At 45.0% G+C, this 11726-nt stretch overlaps 1 protein-coding gene across 5 annotated transcripts in view; it reads left to right on the top strand.

The window, feature by feature from the left end:
* The first annotated feature begins 3966 nt into the window (after positions 1–3966).
* Med15 (mediator complex subunit 15) overlaps positions 3967–11726 on the top strand; it is a 62634-nt gene continuing 54874 nt past the window's right edge. For 4 of the 5 annotated variants that reach the window (XM_041678166.1, XM_041678164.1, XM_041678163.1 and 1 more), the window contains exon 1: positions 3967–4129. In XM_041678166.1, the coding sequence (XP_041534100.1) occupies positions 4062–4129 (68 nt within the window). In that variant the 5' untranslated portion in view covers positions 3967–4061. The remainder of the gene's footprint in view (positions 4130–11726) is intronic. The other variant, XM_041678165.1, reaches the window with a different exon arrangement.

The following is an 11726-nucleotide window of genomic DNA, read 5'->3' as shown; positions in this document are numbered from 1 at the left end:
TGGCACTGTCCAGAATGAATTGGTCCCTCCCACATCAGTCATTAGTCAACAAAATACCCAACAGATATGCATGCAGGTCCATCTGATGGAGGTAATTCCTCAGCTGAGATTCTCCCTTCCCAAGAGACTCTAGGTTATGTTAAATTGACAAACCAGCACATATAGTTAATAGATGACTAGAAAAATACACAAAATTCCTAAACATATTTTGTACATTCACTAGTTACATTTTGAAAATCTTAAGCAATTTGTTATTCTTCAGTGTGTGTATGTGTGGGTAAGCATGTGAGATCAGAGGACAACTTTGTGGAGTTGGTTCTCTCCTCCCAACTTCATGTGTGTAGAACTCAGACCATGCCCTAGTCTCTTCTTCCCTATTGTGTAAAATAGTGGTTTTTCAGGCTGCGTCTTGTTCTGAGAGGTTTTTTTTAACAGATTTTTAGTCAGTTTTCAGGATGGAGGATTGTGTTCCTGGGTGGATAACTAAATAACTTCTATCATGTGATATATAAGTAAATAACACTTGTCATGTCATGTAATATATAAGTAAATAACTCTTATCATGTAATATATAAGTAAATAACTTCTATCATGTAATATATAAATAGATAACTTCTATCATATAATATATAATATATATCATGTAATATATAAGTAAAAATGCCTATCATGTAAAATAACTAAATGAGTCTATCATTTAAGTAAATAACATCTACCATGTAATATATAGGTAAATAACGCATTCATGTAACATATAAGTAAATAACGTCTATCATGTAACAGATAAGTAAATAATGTCTACCATGTAATATATAAGCAAATAATATCCATCCATGTAATATGTAAGTAAATCACGTCAATCATGAAGTGCAGGCTGATAAATTACTTATTGCTGGGAGTAGGATGGGTGAATTCTATAAATTTATCCAGGTGAATTGAGACTGCAGGGACACATGGGAAAATTAAAATCACATTATAGAAACCAGGCTCAAGAATGCATGAAACAGCCGGGCGGTGGTGGCGCACGCCTTTAATCCCAGCACTCGGGAGGCAGAGGCAGGCAGATCTCTGGGAGTTCGAGACCAGCCTGGTCTACAGAACTAGTTCTAGGACAGGCTCCAAAGCCACAGAGAAACCCTGTCTCGAAAAACAAAACAAAACAAAAAAAAAACAAAAAACAAACAAAAAAAAGGATGCATGAAACATGCCAAAACAACAAAAGGGTACAACTCCCTCACTTGACCTCTGTAAAGTGACAGTCACAGCCACAGTCACAGCTTCAGCTCCATTTGGTACCCTCCTGTTGGTGTAGCCCTCAAGCCTCTGCCTCCTGCTCAGGGGTCTGCCTGGCTGTCTCTCACAGCTCCAGATCTGGTTCTGCATCTGCAGCTGGCGACTTCTTCCCTCCTCGCCCCTGACTCTCCTGCCGCCTCAACAGCAGTTTCTTCCCCAGGGTGTTTTGGCTTTGTCACCTGATAGTAGACCACTCTCTTGTATTTCTCTAGCCTACCTCTGAAATGTCCTGAGCTTTGTTGTTGCTGAACTTGTATTCATTCTGTAACCACATACATGTTTATGTATTTTATTGGGTACTGTGTGATATGAGTTATTTTTGGCAATTAAGATTAGAATAAAAGAACCTGCATTTGCCTTGACCAGATTACTAAGGTGGGCAACATTATCTGGCAATTTGCTGTCACTGAAACCACTCTACCTTGTGACTTATTCTTTTTTGTTTTATTGCGATTTTGTTTAGGATGTGAAATATTTTGTTTTTAGCCTTCTAACACAAGATAGCCTAGTTTAGATGAGTTTACAGGCTGAACGCGTTTTCGTGGAGCTCAGTTTCTGGCCGACAAGCAATTCCTAACATCCTTGGTGGATGTCTACGTTCTGATCTGCAAGTGGTGAGCTGCGAAATTTCTTTCTTTCTTTCTCGGTGGTCAGTGTTAGTATTCAGGTATCTGTACTGGCCTGCCCATGAGGTCCTGACAGGATCCATCCTCGGCTACAGCCACTTCTGTGTGCCTTTGTGACATTCCCTGTTAGAGGGTGGGCCTCGCTTACCTCCCGTCTCTTCTCTTCCTTCCCCCCTTTCTCTCTCTCTCTCTCTCTCTCTCTCTCTCTCTTTCCTCTCTCCTCTCTCTCTTCTCTCTGCTCTCTCCCCTATCTCCCCTCTCCCCTCTTCTTCTCTCCTCTTCTCTGATCCTCTCCCCTCCCCTCCCCTCCCCTCTCCTCTCCTCTTCTCTCTTCTGTGCTCCTGGCCCCAGAGGGACGGGTCTCTCTTCTCTCCCCTCCCCCACTTTCCCTTCAACTTTTCTCCAATAAAAAACTTCTCCACCTGAGCTCTGTCGCATGGCGTCTTTCTCTCATGTGCCACTTTTTTTTTTTTTTTTAAATTACAACAGCCAAGGCTTAACAAACTTTAGGCATTGGTATAGTCTCATCCAGCCAGTGCTGATCCAAATGTCTCCCGGAAGGCGAACACTATGTATAAGGGATGGTCTTCATCCTTCTTGCTCTCATACTCGGTGGAGATAGGCTCACACACGCTCGGTACACTGCTAGTTCACCAAAAGGAAGAAGGCTTGATTACTGCTGAGCTGTAACTGCCTTCTAATTATCTTGAAGAGTTTACTTGTGTAGATGTGATCCGGTACGAGGAACTTGGTTTTGTCCAAGACCAGCATCTGTTTCTCATCCTTACATGGGCATCGCTTATCCTGGAGATCTTGTTGGGGTGGAGGACATTTCCACTCTCTGATGCTGCAGCGCTACTTGCATGGCATGGGTGTCACGGGTCAGGAGCTCCAGGGACAACCACTTCCTTTGTCTCATTATCTATCTATCTATCTATCTATCTATCTATCTATCTATCTGAGACTGGATCTTTCTAAGTCTCCCAGGCTGGTTTGGAACTTTCTGTTGTGTGATATGAGAGTAGATATTTGTCATTAAAATTTGAGTAAAGAATCTGTATTAGCCTTGTGCAGACTGACCTTGAAAATACCGTTATTGCTTGCTTTTGCGTCCCAAAGGCTGGGATTAAAGTCCTGTACCACAATGTTTGGCAGTTTTGAATTTTCTTTTCAAGGTTCATTACACTCAACTTTTAATCCACAGGTATTAAGGCTTTTCCAAAGACAAACAAACACACCCCAAAACAAAAAACAAACAAAAAACCTCAAAAACAAAACAAAACAGCAACAAAAAAAAACTCCACCCCCCCACCCCAGTGCTTTCTTCTGTAACAATAAACAGATGCTTTTTTGAAACAAGATCTCTCTATGTGGGCCCTGACTGTCCTGGAATTCACTATGTACACCAGGCTGCCTTGAACTCAGCAGAGATCTGCCTGTTTCTGCCTCCTGAGTGCTGGGACAAAGAAAGTTCTTAAATGATGACCTTCACATAGTTTGGGAAAACGAAGATTCACAAAATCGGTTAGTTACCTTATTATGGCTACTCTAAACTTAAGTCATGTAAACATTGAAAGGTGAACTCAAGACACACAAGCACAGCAACCCTTAAACACCAGGTCAAATACTCAAAAATATATTAAGGCATGAATCACTAAGAAGTAAGGAATATGAACTACAGAAAAAGCATTGATAGACATTGGCTTTTGATTTCTTTTAAAATATTAAGCTTACTGATTCAATGGGCAGAGATCTTAAATCTGACATTGTTTTTTGGTGGTGACAATACTAGTTTTATCTTGATAGCTGTAGAATGTACATATACGTTAAGTTAAATTAGATATTAAAATGCCAATACTATAACATTGTTTGGAAAAAAAGTGTATTATCCATTAGCAATTATTCCAACAGTAAAATGAGCAGCCCTTAACATTGACAACAAAATATAGATAGATATCCTATAGATCGTGTGTTTGCGCGCACGCGCATGCGTACAAGGAGCCAGACTCCATTTCCGACAACCTCTCTGTACTTCCGGCGTAGCCCGGCAGCGGGATCGCTCGGCTTCCGCGTTCGGGCCTGGCGCTGTGTTAGAGGCAACGGCGGCGGCGGTGGTGGGGGCGAGGGGCACGGGCTACGGGCATGGACGTTTCGGGGCAGGAGACCGACTGGCGTAGCGCCGCCTTTCGGCAGAAGCTGGTCAGCCAAATGTGAGTGTGGCCGGGGGCGAGGACCGGGTGGTCGGACCTTCGCCGCGGGGAGGGTGAGGCCGGGATGGACCTCCGCCCCCCCCCCCCCCCCCCCCCCCCCCCCCCGTAGACCCTGGCAGGAACCCGCGGAATCCGCTGGTCGCCGGGAACGTGTGGGATCCTTCTGCCGTCTCTCTGGCCTGTGTGGGGCCGCAGGGACTGCTGACTAGTTTTTCTGGGGTCAAACTCTGCAAACCCAGCAACCCTGGCTAGTGAGTCATCGTCGTGAGCCGCCTCGTCATTTGTGTGCTTGAGTGCAATTTTTCCTCTGCTTAGATTCTCACGGAATACAGAAAAAGAAAGAGGCAGCTCCAGATTTACCAGGGGTGCCGAGCGGCTTATTATAAAAAAATAATAAAAAGAAAACCACATCAGTGAGTTGGAGGAGGGTAGGTGGAAGACAAGATTGAAAGATTATTGGAAGGTTAGTAGGTGTTTGGACCTCGGGCAATGGGGACAGAGAATAGTGTTCCCTTCTCTTCCACAAGGTGTGTTGTGAAGTTGGCCGAACGCTGGAAGGAAGCAGCTGTGGATTAGGGAATGAAGGGTTGGGGTGCCCTCTGCTCAGGGAGCATTGCTGAGTGCTTGTTTCACCTAGCCGTTTTATTGAGCTTCCGGAAGTGTTTAGAAAATTGCTTGTGGCACGGCCTTTTCCCTGAGGGTTGGTACTGCCGGTAAAGGAACAGATAGTACAGTTGTGTCAATGCTCAATCACGTTGTGGGCGCTAAAGTGTGAGATGAGTAGGACTGGAGCAGCCTGCTAGAGTAGGTGACAGATTGAGCTCTGGAGAGTGACAGGCCACCATTCCCAGCATATGACTGAGAAGCCATCATGAAGGACTGTAGTAGGTGGAGAGTTCTCTGTTTTGGGAGCAAAATAGTCAAGGAGATGGAGCTGATGCTGGCATGGTTAGTGATGGGGATGCTGGGGAAATAACCTGTATCTGTTTGACATGTGGTCTGCCTTGAGGTGGTCCAGCATTACTCTTGGGAAGGTCCCTGAGTCCCTGGATATGAATTAAGGACCCAAGTGAGGCCAAGTAGGCAGTTTGGGGAGTTTTTTGCTCTGGAGGGGTTGGTGGGGGTTCTGTCGGTTTCCACTCACATTCTCACAGCTAGGCCACTGTCCATCATATGGTTTCATGAGTTGTTGTAGAAGACATAGTTGGCAGGGATTATAAAGGCCCACTTTAGATGATGGAAATTGAAAGAGGAAGACACATTCCAGAGAAAGGGGAATGTGTGGACACGTTGGTAACTTACTGGTTGGAGGGGGTGGGCTGAAGCAGTGTGGAAAGAAGGAGGGAGGCTGGGCTAAATGCAGGGAAGCATCAGTACATCAGAAGGATTGGGTACTCTATCAGGCTTGGTACCACCACAGAATAACCCTCAGACAGTTTGCAGACAGTTCAGCAAACAAGTGTTTTTGTTTTTTGTTTTTTTTTCTTTTTTGGTTTTTTGAGACAGGGTTTCTCTGTGGCTTTGGAGCCTGTCCTGGAGCCAGTCCTGTAGACCAGGCTGGTCTCTAACTCCCAGAGATCCGCCTGCCTCTGCCTCCCGAGTGCTGGGATTAAAGGCGTGCGCCACCACCGCCCGGTTTGGTTTTTTATTTTATATGTATGAGTGTTTTGCTTGCCTGTATATAAGTGTACTATGTATGACTGGTGCCCTCTAAGGTCAGGGTATGGGTTCCCCTGGGCCTGGAGTTACAGGGGTTCTTATGAGCTGTTTTATGAGTGTTGGGAATTAAACCTGGATTTTCTGCAAGAGCTGCCACCGAGTGTGCTAACCCGAGCCAAGGCTCCAGCCCACAAGTGCTTTATTGGTGTACTTGAGTTATATCTACATGAAATCTTAGGAATGAAGTCCTAGAAATGATCTGAGCCCCAGGGCAAAGATTCTTTGGGGAAAACCAGGTAGCTCTGTAGTAGTGAGTTGTCACCACAGACAGTGGGCTGTAGAAGTGTCTGAGTTCTGGGGAAAGACTAAAGCATACTGGATATGTCATAATGCAACTTCCTTGTGGGAACCGAAGTGCCCTCTACCTTTGTAAGATATTGCTGCTTATGTATTATTTTATTTTGCTGTAGTAACCAATTATATCTGATCATTTCTTTATGTCAGAGGAAAGGCTCAGGTAAGATTTGGTGAGTGTTAGTTAAAAGGCTGAAATCAAGATGTTGGCAATATACACTCTTTCAGATTTTTGCAACAGGGTTTCTCTGTGTAGCCCTGGCTGTCCTGGAATTAGCTCTGTGTACACCAGGCCTTGAACTCACAAAGATCCGCCTGCCTCTGCCTCCTGAGTGTGGAATTAAAGGTGTGCACCATCGCCCAGCTAATAAACACTTTTTGATGGACCCATTGGAGGAAGAACCTACTTCCAATCCCATTCAAATTATTGGGCATGCTGGGCAGTGGTGGCACCAGCACTCGGGAAGCAGGCAGGCGGATCTCTGTGAGTTTGAGGCCAGCCAGGTCTACAACAGCTAGTTCCAGGACAGGCTCCAAGGCTACAGAGAAAACCCTGCCTCGAAAATCCAAACACCAAAAAACAAACAAACAAAAAATAATTGCTGGCCAAATTCTACTGCTTAACACTTGTAAAACCGAGGTATCCTCTTTCCTTCCTGGCCACTTGCCAGGGGTCAGTGTTTGTTCCTGGAGACTGTTCCTTGTGCTTTCTTTGTGGCCTATTTGTGGCTGGTTTTTCTGACTCTCCAAGTCCAACTTGGAGAGCATTCTCTGCATTTCACAGGTCAGTTTAGAATAATGCTACATGATGTTATGGTCTGTATCCTTAATCACATCTGTAAGTCCCTTTTGGGGTATGATGAAGGATAGTCACAGAAACTGGTCAGCATTTGCCTACCACATTTGGGTGAGCACATCAAAGTTGCTTTTTAAGAACGAGCAGGTGTCTTAGTTTGCTTTTTATTGCTGTGAAAAACACCATGACCAAAAAGCAACTTGGGGAGGAAAGGGTTTATTTCATGTTACACTTTATCCCCACCATCTAGAAAAGCCAAAGCAGGAACTCATCCAGGGCCGGAGGGGCTAGAGAGATGACTCAGTCAGTGATTAAGACCACTTGTTACTCTGGCAAAGGCCCCAGGGTTAGATCTCAAGCACCTGCATTGTGGCTCATAGCCATCCATAACTCCAATTCCAAGGACTCCAAAGCCTCTTCTTGAGCAGGCACCAGGCATAAACTGGTGCATCTCCATACATGCAGGCAAAACCTTTGGACGTGTAAAAAGTAAGTAGAAATTGAAGAGCTATAGTGGCATCCGCCTTTAATCCCAGTACTTGGGAGGCAGAGACAGGCAGAGCTGTGTGAGTTTGAGGCCAGCCTGGACTACAGAGTCCCTGGACAGCCAAGGCTATGTAGAGACTTTGTCTCAAAACAAAACAAAACATATGCATGTTCAGAGCAGGTCTCTGGAGGCAGGAACTGAATGAAGCAGAGACTGGAGGAGTGCTGCTCGTTCTTCTCTGTGGCTCGTTTAGTCTGCTTCTCTTTACAACCCAGGAGCACCTACCCAGTGGGGGCACTGCCACAGTGGGCTGGGCCATCCCGTATCAATCATTAATCAACAAAATTCCCCCACAGGCTTGCAGGCCAATTTGATGGGAGCATTTTTTAGTTGATGTTCCACTCTTCCCACATGACCCTAGCCTGTGTCAAGTTGACAAAAAACTAAGTGAGCTCGTGGATGCTCTCACTTCCTGGGTTTGCTTCTTTTCTCTCCAGGGTTTACTTTGGTGGTGACTCAATTTCTTGTGTTCATAGAATTTGAGAGGATTTGTATTGAGCTAATCTACACACCTTTTGTTCTGACTTCCTCCAGTGTTTATGCTGTTGTTTAAATCTGGCCATTTTGGGAAGTGCTTCAAATCCTAGTGATTTATAATAGATGAAGAATAATGAAAACCTAGGGCCTCTACTTTGTGGAGGGGCAACATTTGCTTACACATTTGGGTGAGCACATCAAAAGTTGTAGGGAGTCGTTTCCGTACTCCCCAGGGAGCCCTGGTTCAGTTGTCAGTCCTTGGGGAGTGTGTAGCTACCTAAACACTGGGAAACTTTCTAGAAACTTTTAGTAGAGAACAAACGTCTTCCATTGAGGAAAACACAAGTTTGACAGTTGTAACTGGAGATCTAGTCATAGCCTTTCACTGGTCTGCCTTTCCTAGATTGCACAAATGAGGGCAGTGATGGCCCAATGCTGTCATTAGGCAGTCCACTGTCCTGTGCTCTGGTTTTTGTGTTTTTGTTTGTCTGTTTGTTTTTGTAGCTCACCCTGTGGTCCAGCTTCTTTGGTTTTTCCACTTTAACATTCAAAGTTTGTTTCTTTGTTTTTACTTGCTGGAGATTGAGCCCAGGGTCTTGGCTGTGCTCAGCATATACTGGGCTACAAATCTGCGCCTCTAGCCACTGTCTCTTTGTAAAACAACTGTTAGTAAGTATTTAGGGTGTTGAGAAAATGTGACTAAAGATGGACTCCACTGTTGTCATGAGCTGCTTTTCTTCCTTTCCATGTCTGCTTTGGTGTCAGATGTTTAGGATCGGTTCCTGTCCCCTCATCTATAGTGGGTCACCTTCTGGTAGGTCTAACTCAGCCCCTTTTAATTTCTAGGGAAATCCAGACCTCTGCAGCATGAAGAGTACAGGAGGCAGTGTTTTCCTGGGGACCACCTGGTCAACCTCTCCTGTTACAGTGACCGTTGTGTTCTGTATTGTGAAACTGGAACCTGCCCCACCTCTACTTATTGCTTTTGTGACCTTGGCACTGCTTGACTTTTCAAATTAAGTCTTTCAACTGTGAAATGATATTGGTCTAGTTTGTCTCACAAGGATGCTTGGAGTGACACTGAAGAGACTTTTGTGCAAACTTTGTAGGGTCTGGGGACTGACTGAGCAGAAAACTCTTGGCAGTGACCTCGCAGTGATTAGAGATACTCTGGCTTGGGTTGATGAAGGTGGTGTCCCTAAGCCCAGGAAGTTTGAGGCAGTGACATCTAAAGAAATCCAAAGGAGGAAAGTAGGTAGGAAATGATTGGCTGGTTCTTACTGACTCTCAATGAAGCACCCATACTTCCTGCAGAACCACAGGAGAAACTATTCTTAGATCCTCCTGAGCAGGGTTTTGTGGAGCTTCCTTGAGGGATTCATGTTGCATGTCCCTCGTCTTCAGGCCCTTAGAGAACAAGTATACACCTGTCCTGACATGTTCATACCTAACATCAGGTAGGTTCACAGCAAATGCATAAGCAGTGAGTGAATGCAAGGGCTTCATCAGTTACGTCTCAGTTTTCCGTATGGATGTGTAAGCTAGAATTTGATACTCTTCTCAGTGTCTCTCACTTACTGACTCAGCTAGACAGGTTAGATCCTCCTCTTTCTCCCTTCCCAGCTCTGGAGTCACAGGTTTGTGCATCCAGCTTCGTACATAGGTTGCTGTATCTCAAGCTCAGGCCCTCATGCCTTCCCCCAAGCCCTTACTCACTGAGCCATCTCCCTAGCCTGCTCCCTGTTCTTAATTTCCCTGCTAAACTGTCCCTCCCCCATAAGGTAAGAACTTTAATAAACTGAGCACTGTTATTGAGAACATAAAAACTGATAGAATATATGCAAAATGACCATTAACTTTATGTCAAGGGAAAATTTCCCCTGCTGACTGAATTTTGGGTTTGTCATTTTGCTTTTGACGCTTTTATCTGTGGCACTCTTTAGTACATTTCTAAACAGATGCAGGAAGGAGTAGCTTAGCTGGGGAAAGGCATGTATTAGTGTCCTGGCAAAATGTCTTTGGTGTTCTCTCTCTCTCTCTCCTCTCCACCAAAGTGTCATTGTTTATGGTGGCACATGTCTTTAATTCCAGCACTGCCAGCCCTAGGGAGACAGAGGCAGGCAGATCTCTGTGAGTTTGAGGCCAGTCTGGTCAACAGAGTAAGTTCTAGGACAGCCAGGGTTGCACAAAGAAATTCTGTCTTGAAAAACCAAACAAAACAGCTGAGGCTGTTGTTGAACACCTGTTGTTGAAGTACCAGAGGTTGGCCTTGAACTGATTGTGCTACACCCATCTGTGTTGAGTTGACTCGTGTTTTCAGGCACTTCTTTTTTCTTTTTTCGTGGTTTGGTTTCAAGATAGGGTATCACTGGGTAGGCTGGGTAATTTGACCTGGTCTGGAGATGCCGACAGTGTAGGCCTGGGCCAGCCACCGTGCTCAGAGCTGGGTGCACTTGCTCCAGGGTGTAAAGTGAAGGCAGGCCTAGAGAGGAGCTCACTGCTATTGTAGTTGTTCCTCTTCATATTACAGACAGATGTTGATTGGACCATTCTGTGATGTTAAAGGCAAATCACATTTTAATATTTGGGAGAGTAAGGTTGTGTCCATTTCATGAAACTGGATAAGGGGATGCTAAAAATTAATCCCAGCCAAGTGCAGTGAAAGCCTTTAGAGAGGAGCTTGCCATTACTGAGTCTCCAATTTATAATGTTAGGAATTCTCCATAGACCCTTAGAGAGTAGAGGATGAACCCCTAATGCCTTTCTTTCCTTTAAGGAGGCAGGTTGAGAGTCTCACACAGCCCAGACTAGCCTTGAATTCCAGCTTCTCCTTTCTCTACCTTGCTAGTGTTGGGATTATAGTTACCACACCTAACTTCCTGATGATCTTTGACCTCCTGCCACAGACTGAGCCCTACCATTAACCTACTAAGGCTGACATATTAATTTTCTGATCAGAGGTCTTTCAGCTGTTGCCTGATGGTGACCAAGACTGTGGCTTGTTGAAGATGATGCTGACCATCCTGAGGTTGTGGACTGAGTACGTTATTATCTGCCTGCTGCAGTCACTGGCTGGGGTGAAGCCATGGCCTTAAAACATCCCTCAGGCTAATAGTTTTGTTAGATACCCAAGGGAAATTTTTTAAGGAATTGCAGTGAACTTTCCAAACTTCAAGTGGACAGTTAAGATCACAAAACAAAGCAGCACACAGTTCAAAGAACCCCCCATGTCCTATTTTTTTTTAACTCTATCTTTTCTCCTCAGCTATTCTGATACCCAGAATGTGTTTAGTGGCTACCCATTGCCTATAGACTCAACTCTTGAGTGTCCGTCCTTCCTCCAGGAACTGCACCTGCCTGCCTTACCCTCCCTCATTCTACACTACATCCAACCAGGTTGCCTGTGGATCCTCAGATAAACCCAACTCTTTCCTTGACTGCTGTGTGCCTCATTTGTTCTGCCTGAAAGACCCATCCATCCTTCCTGTGGCAGAGCTGGGCAGCTCTTCCTCCAAGACAGTGGGCCTCCTATCCTGTCCCTTGTCCCTGAAAGTCAGTGAAGACAAGGCAGTTTGTGTGGGATAGTTTAAAGATTTGTTTCCAGAGTCTTAACTCTATAGGGCAGGAAGAGCAGGAATGCTTTTGGAATTAGCATTAGAATGCACAGGATTCTGGAGTGTGTCTGACAGAGATTTCGTGAGCACTTTGTGGGCCTGTTGAGATGTGGTGCTGGGGCTCACTGTTGGGTGATAGCTTGAGTAAAG

Source organism: Microtus oregoni, unplaced genomic scaffold, assembly GCF_018167655.1.
Source record: "Microtus oregoni isolate MIOR12 unplaced genomic scaffold, Mior012 000029F_ref0000214, whole genome shotgun sequence".
In the NCBI taxonomy this organism is placed as follows: domain Eukaryota; kingdom Metazoa; phylum Chordata; class Mammalia; order Rodentia; family Cricetidae; genus Microtus; species Microtus oregoni.
This window is presented reverse-complemented; position numbering and strand designations above follow the sequence as displayed.